General features: G+C 50.4%; 1 protein-coding gene across 1 annotated transcript; it reads left to right on the top strand.

Moving 5' to 3' along the window:
* Positions 1 to 1,053: 1,053 nt before the first annotated feature.
* LOC135528919 (retinal-specific phospholipid-transporting ATPase ABCA4-like) lies at positions 1,054 to 8,656 on the top strand (the record flags this gene model as incomplete). Its single annotated transcript, XM_064957920.1, has 6 exons — positions 1,054 to 1,119; positions 2,006 to 2,099; positions 2,360 to 2,467; positions 2,603 to 2,642; positions 5,945 to 6,084; positions 8,529 to 8,656. Coding segments are annotated over exons 1-6 (576 nt in total), but the record flags the coding sequence as incomplete, so codon positions are not given.
* Between the last annotated feature and the right edge of the window lie 265 nt (positions 8,657 to 8,921).

Here is an 8,921-nt window from a genome sequence, read left to right as displayed (position 1 = left end):
GATTCCTTCCATGAGATGAAGGCAGGATGAGAGGATGAGAGGATGAGAGGATGACAGGATGACAGGATGAGAGGATGACAGGATGAGAGGATGACAGGATGAGAGGATGAGAGGATGACAGGATGAGAGGATGACAGGATGAGAGGATGACAGGATGAGAGGATGAGAGGATGAGAGGATGACAGGATGACAGGATGACAGGATGACAGGATGAGAGGATGACAGGATGACAGGATGAGAGGATGAGAGGATGACAGGATGAGAGGATGAGAGGATGACAGGATGAGAGGATGACAGGATGAGAGGATGACAGGATGAGAGGATGACAGGATGAGAGGATGAGAGGATGACAGGATGAGAGGATGACAGGATGAGAGGATGACAGGATGAGAGGATGAGAGGATGACAGGATGAGAGGATGACAGGATGACAGGATGAGAGGATGAGAGGATGACAGGATGAGAGGATGACAGGATGACAGGATGAGAGGATGAGAGGATGAGAGGATGACAGGATGAGAGGATGACAGGATGACAGGATGAGAGGATGACAGGATGACAGGATGAGAGGATGAGAGGATGACAGGATGAGAGGATGAGAGGATGACAGGATGAGAGGATGACAGGATGAGAGGATGACAGGATGAGAGGATGACAGGATGAGAGGATGAGAGGATGAGAGGATGAGAGGATGAGAGGATGACAGTAGTGACTGGACGTGTACCTGGTACATCAGTCTGCCATGTCATAGTCCATCTATTTCTCCTGTCGCTCCAAGCCAGTAGTGACTAGACGTGTACTGAACCATTCAACTGACACGTCTGACGTTTTCTGAAGTGGAGGAGCACACGTGCGGTGCACCTGACACACACACACACACACACGAACACACACACGCGCACGCGCACACACACACACACCCCGCGCACGCACACCACTCGTCTGAATTACCTGTTTGACATAAAGTGGTGAACATTACCCTACTATTGAAAGTTGTGCATTCCCCAGGTTTGACAGTGTGACAGGACCCGTTGAGGGCTTGAGAAGCAGAGTGATGAATACAGGGAGTCAGATTCGCCTTCTGCTGTGGAAGAATTGGACTCTACGCAAGAGACAGAAGGTACTGCTAACTCGCTATGCCAACTGTCTTTTATCAACACGGTGTTGTTTAATCAAAGTATTGTTCCTTTGAGTAAATCAACAACGAAACAGTTCAGTAACACCCTCCATGGTGTGTCATATATCTGCTTCCTCAGTTGATATATTTGCTTCCTCAGTTGATATATCTGCTTCCTCAGTTGATATATTTGCTTCCTCAGTTGATATATCTGCTTCCTCAGTTGATATATCTGCTTCCTCAGTTGATATATCTGCTTCCTCAGTTGATATATCTGCGTCCTCAGTTGATATATCTGCTTCCTCAGTTGATATACCTGCTTCCTCAGTTGATATATCTACTTCCTCAGTTGATATATCTGCTTCCTCAGTTGATATATCTGCGTCCTCAGTTGATATATCTGCTTCCTCAGTTGATATACCTGCTTCCTCAGTTGATATATCTGCTTCCTCAGTTGATATATCTGCTTCCTCAGCTAATATATCTGCTTCCTCAATTAATATATCCGCTTCCTCAGTTGATATATCCGTTTCCTCAGTTGATATATCTGCTTCCTCAGCTGTAAGCTATTACAACAGCTATTACAACAGCTATTACAACAGCTATTACAACAGCTAGTACAACAGCTATTACAACAACTATTACAACAGCTATTACAACAGCTAGTATAACAGCTATTAGAACAGCTATTAGAACAGCTATTACAACAGCTATTACAACAGCTATTAGAACAGCTATTAGAACAGCTATTACAACAGCTATTACAACAGCTGTTACAACAGCTGTTACAACAGCTGTTACAACAGTTAATACGAAAGTTATTACACTATTCAGTTATATTAATACATATACTGTATGTAAGTAAATTCTCTCCCACATCTCTGTTCAGATCCGCTTCCTGGTGGAGATTCTGTGGCCGGTGGTTCTGTTCATTGGTCTGGTGTGGTTGAGGAAAGCCAACCCTCTTTACAAACAACATGAATGTAAGACTCACTTTGAACTATTTCTCTCTGTACCGTGTATTAGTATCTTATAGAGTCTGGGGGACCTGAAAATGGTTTCTATCACAGAAATGACTGAAGCAAATATAGCTGATCGGAATGAATGAAATCCTCTTGATAAAGAGTTTTGAAGGTTGTTTTCAGTTTGAACCTGGTCTGACTGCTTCTCATGTTTCTTCAGTGCTCAAGTAATTAATATATTTGTTATTCTTTATCTTTCACTCCCCGTCTTGTCTCTCCAGGTCACTTCCCCAACAAGGCCATGCCTTCCACAGGTATCATCCCATGGATCCAGGGTATCTTCTGTAATGCCAACAACCCCTGCTTCAAACACCCTACCAGGGCAGAGGGCTCTCTGGGGTCAGTTCCAACTACAACAACTGCATGTGAGACACCTTATAACCTCTTATAACCCCTCATAACCCACCGTATGTGAGCTCAATAATCACTCCCCTCTCCTCTCTTCCCCACTTTCCCTTTCTGAGTCTCTCATCCGTCTCTCCTCTCCAACTACAACAACTACATGTGAGATCCAGGATAGTGTACATCTTACACCCTACCTTTTATAGCTTATATTTATTTGATTACAACTTTCTCCTTTCTCATCCTTCTCTTCCTCAATCTCTCTTCCCCTCTCTCCTCTCTCTCTTCCCCTCTCTCCTCTCTCTCTTCCCCTCTCTCCTCTCTCTCTTCCCCTCTCTCCTCTCTCTCTTCCCCTCTCTCCTCATTGAGAATACTCATGTAAACATAATTTATTTTGGGATTCAGCCCTGTAAACGTTTCAGTCTCATCCCTCTCTACCTCACCGTCTCTGTCTCATCCCTCTCTCCCTCTCCGTCTCTGTCTCATCCCTCTCTCCCTCTCCGTCTCTGTCTCATCCCTCTCTCCCTCTCCGTCTCTCTCATCCCTCTCTACCTCACCGTCTCTGTCTCATCCCTCTCTACCTCACCGTCTCTGTCTCATCCCTCTCTACCTCACCGTCTCTGTCTCATCCCTCTCTACCTCACCATTTCTCAGTCTCATCCCTCTCTCCCTCTTGTATCTCAGTCTCATCCCTCTCTCCCTCATCATCTCTGTCTCATCCCTCTCTACCTCACCGTCTCAGTCTCATCCCTCTCTCCCTCATCATCTCTGTCTCATCCCTCTCTCCCTCTCCATCTCTGTCTCATCCCTCTCTCCCTCTCCATCTCTGTCTCATCCCTCTCTCCCTCACTGTCTCTGTCTCATCCCTCTCTACCTCACCATTTCTCAGTCTCATCCCTCTCATCCCTCTTATCCCTCTCTCCCTCTTGTATCTCAGCCTCATCCCTCTCTCCCTCTCCGTCTCTCAGTCTCATCCCTCTCTCCCTCATCATCTCTGTCTCTTCCCTTTCTGCCTCTCCGCCTCCCAGTCTCATCCCTCTCATCCCTCTCTGTATCTCAGTCTCATCCCTCTCTCCCTCATCATCTCTGTCTCTTCCCTTTCTGCCTCTCCGCCTCCCAGTCTCATCCCTCTCATCCCTCTCTGTCTCTCAGTCTCATCCCTCTTATCCCTCTCTCCCTCAACGTCTCTGTCTCATCCCTCTCTCCCTCTTGTATCTCAGTCTCATCCCTCTCTCCCTCTCCGTCTCTGTCTCATCCCTCTCTCCCTCTTGTATCTCAGTCTCATCCCTCTCTCCCTCATCATCTCTGTCTCTTCCCTTTCTGCCTCTCCGCCTCCCAGTCTCATCCCTCTCATCCCTCTCTGTCTCTCAGTCTCATCCCTCTTATCCCTCTCTCCCTCAACGTCTCTGTCTCATCCCTCTCTCCCTCTTGTATCTCAGTCTCATCCCTCTCTCCCTCACCGTCTCTGTCTCATCCCTCTCTCCCTCATCATCTCTCAGTCTCATCCCTCTCTCCCTCTCCCTCATCATCTCAGTCTCATCCCTCTCTCCCTCATCATCTCTGTCTCATCCCTCTCTCCCTCTCCCTCATCATCTCTCAGTCTCATCCCTCTCTCCCTCTCCCTCATCATCTCTGTCTCATCCCTCTCTCCCTCAACGTCTCAGTCTCATCCCTCTCTCCCTCTCCCTTATCATCTCTGTCTCATCCCTCTCTCCCTCTCCCTCATCTCTCAGTCTCATCCCTCTCTCCCTCTCCCTCATCATCTCTGTCTCATCCCTCTCCCTCATCATCTCTGTCTCATCCTCTCCCTCTCCCTCATCATCTCTGTCCCATCCCTCCCCCCATCATCTCTCAGTCTCATCCCTCTCTCCCTCAACGTCTCTGTCTCATCCCTCTCTCCCTCAACGTCTCAGTCTCATCCCTCTCTCCCTCATCATCTCTCAGTCTCATCCCTCTCTCCCTCTCCCTCATCATCTCTGTCTCATCCCTCTCTCCCTCATCATCTCTGTCTCATCCCTCTCTCCCCCTCAACGTCTCAGTCTCATCCCTCTCTCCCTCTCCCTCATCATCTCTGTCTCATCCCTCTCTCCCTCATCATCTCTCAGTCTCATCCCTCTCTCCCTCTCCCTCATCATCTCTGTCTCATCCCTCTCTCCCTCTCCCTCATCATCTCTCAGTCTCATCCCTCTCTCCCTCTCCCTCATCATCTCTGTCTCATCCCTCTCTCCCTCATCATCTCTCAGTCTCATCCCTCTCCCTCTCCCTCATCATCTCTGTCTCATCCCTCTCTCCCTCATCATCTCTGTCTCATCCCTCTCTCCCTCTCCCTCATCATCTCTGTCTCATCCCTCTCTCCCCCATCATCTCTCAGTCTCATCCCTCTCTCCCTCAACGTCTCTGTCTCATCCCTCTCTCCCTCAACGTCTCAGTCTCATCCCTCTCTCCCTCATCATCTCTGTCTCATCCCTCTCTCCCCCATCATCTCTCAGTCTCATCCCTCTCTCCCTCAACGTCTCTGTCTCATCCCTCTCTCCCTCAACGTCTCAGTCTCATCCCTCTCTCCCTCATCATCTCTCAGTCTCATCCCTCTCTCCCTCAACGTCTCAGTCTCATCCCTCTCTCCCCTCATCATCTCTCAGTCTCATCCCTCTCTCCCTCTCCTCATCATCTCTGTCTCATCCCTCTCTCCTCTCCCTCATCATCTCTGTCTCATCCCTCTCTCCCCGCCCCTCATCATCTCTCAGTCTCATCCCTCTCTCCCTCTCCCTCATCATCTCTGTCTCATCCCTCGCCCCCTCATCATCTCTCAGTCTCATCCCTCTCCCCTCTCCCTCATCATCTCTCAGTCTCATCCCTCCCTCTCCTCATCATCTCTGTCTCATCCCTCTCCCCCCATCATCTCTCAGTCTCATCCCCTCTCTCAACGTCTCTGTCTCATCCTCTCTCCCTCAACGTCTCAGTCTCATCCCTCTCTCCCTCATCATCTCTCAGTCTCATCCCTCCCTCCCCTCTCCTCATCATCTCTGTCTCATCCCTCTCTCCCTCTCCCTCATCATCTCTGTCTCATCCCTCTCTCCCTCGCCCTCATCATCTCTCAGTCTCATCCCTCTCTCCCTCTCCCTCATCATCTCTGTCTCATCCCTCGCTCCCTCATCATCTCTCAGTCTCATCCCTCTCTCCCTCTCCCTCATCATCTCTCAGTCTCATCCCTCTCTCCCTCTCCCTGTCCGTCTCTGTCTCCTCCCGCTCTACTTCAACCACTCATCCTTTTCTCTATTACCACCAAGAAGAACATGTGTCTTTTAGACTCAGATGTTCTGCTGGGTTCTCCATGGTTCTGTGCTGTAGACTCAGATGTTCTGCTGGGTTCTCCATGGTTCTGTGCTGTAGACTCAGATGTTCTGCTGGGTTCTTCACGGTTCTATACTCAATTGTCTTGGTTGGTTCTATGTTCTGTGTTTTAGACTGGCGCGGTTCTGGGCTGACTCCAATGAGCTGTTGTTCGACGACCCAGAGTTCCAGCAGTTGGGTCGGCTGTGGGAGGACATGGCCGTCATGAACAACTTCATGGACACCATATGTAACACACCAGAACAGATAGCGGGTACTGACAATCACCCTGCACCACCATGAGTCCAGGGATGTATTTATTAATGCTGTAGCAAATTGTAGAAAAACATTACAACAAATTGGGGCAAGTCCAGGTTAGTCCCTCCCCGTTCTGGCTGTTTGCTTCTGTTTGGTTCTGTTTGGTATATACCTTCAATCCTCCTCTTCCTCTCCTGCAGTATACACCTCCTCTTCCTCTCCCACAGGATACACCTCCTCTTCCTCTCCCACAGGATACACCTCCTCTTCCTCTCCCACAGGATACACCTCCTCTTCCTCTCCTACAGGATACACCTCCTCTTCCTCTCCCACAGGATACACCTCCTTCCTCTCCCACAGGATACACCTCCTCTCTCCTCTCCACACAGGATACACATCCTCTTCCTCTCCCACAGGATACACTCCTCTTCCCTCTCCCACAGGATACACCTCCTCTTCCTCTCCCACAGGATACACCTCCCTCTTCCTCTCCCACAGGATACACCTCCTCTTCCTCTCCCACAGGATACACCTCCTCTTCCTCTCCCACAGGATACACCTCCTCTTCCTCTCCCACAGGATACACCTTCCTTCCTCCCCACATGATACACATCCTCTTCCTCTCCCACAGGATACACCTCCTCTTCCTCTCCCACAGGATACACCTCCTCTTCCTCTCCCACAGGATACACCTCCTCTTCCTCTCCTGCAGTATACACATCCCTTCCTCTCCTGCAGTATACACATCCTCTTCCTCTCCCACAGGATACACCTCTTCCTCTCCCACAGGGATACACCTCCTCTTCCTCTCCCCCACAGGATACACCTCTTCCCCCTCCCACAGGATACACCTCTTCCTCTCCCACAGGATACACCTCCTCTTCCTCTCCCACAGGATACACCTCCTCTTCCCTCTCCCACAGGATACACCTCCCCTTCCTCTCCCACAGGATACACCACCTCCTCTTCCTCTCCCACAGGATACACCTCCTCTTCCTCTCCCACAGGATACACCTCCTCTTCCTCTCCCCACAGGATACACCTCCTCTTCCTCCACAGATACACCTCCTTCCCTCTCCCACAGGATACACCCTCCTCTTCCTCTCCCACAGGATACACCTCCTTTCCTCTCCCACAGGATACACCTCTTCCTCTCCCACAGGATACACCTCCTTTCCTCTCCCACAGGATACACCTCCTTCCTCTCCCACAGGATACACCTCCTCTCTCTCTCCCACAGGATACACATCCTCTTCCTCTCCCACAGGATACCATCCTCTTCCTCTCCCACAGGATACACCTCCTCTTCCTCTCCCACAGGGATACACCTCTTCCTCTCCCACAGGATACACCTCCTTTCCTCTCCCACAGGATACACCTCCTCTTCCTCTCCCAGGATACACCTCCTCTTCCTCTCCCACAGGATACACCCCTTCCTCTCCCACAGGATACACATCCTCTTCCCTCCCACAGGATACACTCCTCTTCCTCTCCCACAGGATACACCTCCTTCCTCTCCCACAGGATACACCTCCTCTTCCTCTCCCACAGGATACACCTCCTCTTCCTCTCCCACAGGATACACCTCCTCTTCCTCTCCCACAGGATACACATCCTCTTCCTCTCCCACAGGATACACATCCTCTTCCTCTCCCACAGGATACACCTCCTCTTCCTCTCCTGCAGTATACACATCCTCTTCCTCTCCTGCAGGATACACATCCTCTTCCTCTCCCACAGGATACACATCCTCTTCCTCTCCCACAGGATACACCTCCTTCTCCCTCTCCCACAGGATACACCTCCCTCTTCCTCTCCCACAGGATACACCTCCTCTTCCTCTCCCACAGGATACACCTCCTCTTCCTCTCCCACAGGATACACCTCCTCTTCCTCTCCCACAGGATACACCTCCTCTTCCTCTCCCACAGGATACACCTCCTCTTCCTCTCCCACAGGATACACCTCCTCTTCCTCTCCCACAGGATACACATCCTCTTCTTCTCCCACAGGATACACCTCCTCTTCCTCTCCCACAGGATACACCTCCTCTTCCTCTCCCACAGGATACACCTCCTCTTCCTCTCCCACAGGATACACCTCCTCTTCCTCTCCCACAGGATACACCTCCTCTTCCTCTCCCACAGGATACACCTCCTCTTCCTCTCCCACAGGATACACCTCCTCTTCCTCTCCCACAGGATACACATCCTCTTCCTCTCCCACAGGATACACCTCCTCTTCCTCTCCCACAGGATACACCTCCTCTTCCTCTCCCACAGGATACACCTCCTCTTCCTCTCCCACAGGATACACCTCCTCTTCCTCTCCCATAGGATACACCTCCTCTTCCTCTCCCACAGGATACACCTCCTCTTCCTCTCCTACAGGATACACATCCTCTTCCTCTCCCACAGGATACACCTCCCCCTCAGCATCCATGTTTAATTCCTGTTCCAGGTCGAGGTCTGAAGATAGAGGATATCCTGAAGGATGATGAGATGCTGACAGCCTTCCTGCTGAGAGACGTTGGCCTGTCAGAGTCTGTGGTTCATCAGCTGGTCAACGCTCAAGTCCGTCCAGAACAGGTATATAGGAAGAACAGGTAGAACTAATAACTAGGGAGATAGTGCTCTGTTTCGCTGTTGTTTCAGTCCCTTGGACTGGCGAGAAGGAAACATGGGGATGTTGTTGTTTCAGTCCCTTGGACTGGCTAGAAGGAAACATGGGGATGTTGTTGTTTCAGTCCCTTGGACTTGCTAGAAGGAAACATGGGGATGTTGTTGTTTCAGTCCCTTGGACTGGCGAGAAGGAAACATGGGGATGTTGTTGTTTCAGTCCCTTGGACTGGCT

Source organism: Oncorhynchus masou, unplaced genomic scaffold, assembly GCF_036934945.1.
Source record: "Oncorhynchus masou masou isolate Uvic2021 unplaced genomic scaffold, UVic_Omas_1.1 unplaced_scaffold_10563, whole genome shotgun sequence".
NCBI classification, from domain to species: domain Eukaryota; kingdom Metazoa; phylum Chordata; class Actinopteri; order Salmoniformes; family Salmonidae; genus Oncorhynchus; species Oncorhynchus masou.
The sequence above is the reverse complement of the archived record's forward strand: the minus strand, read 5'-3'. Positions and strand labels throughout refer to the sequence as shown.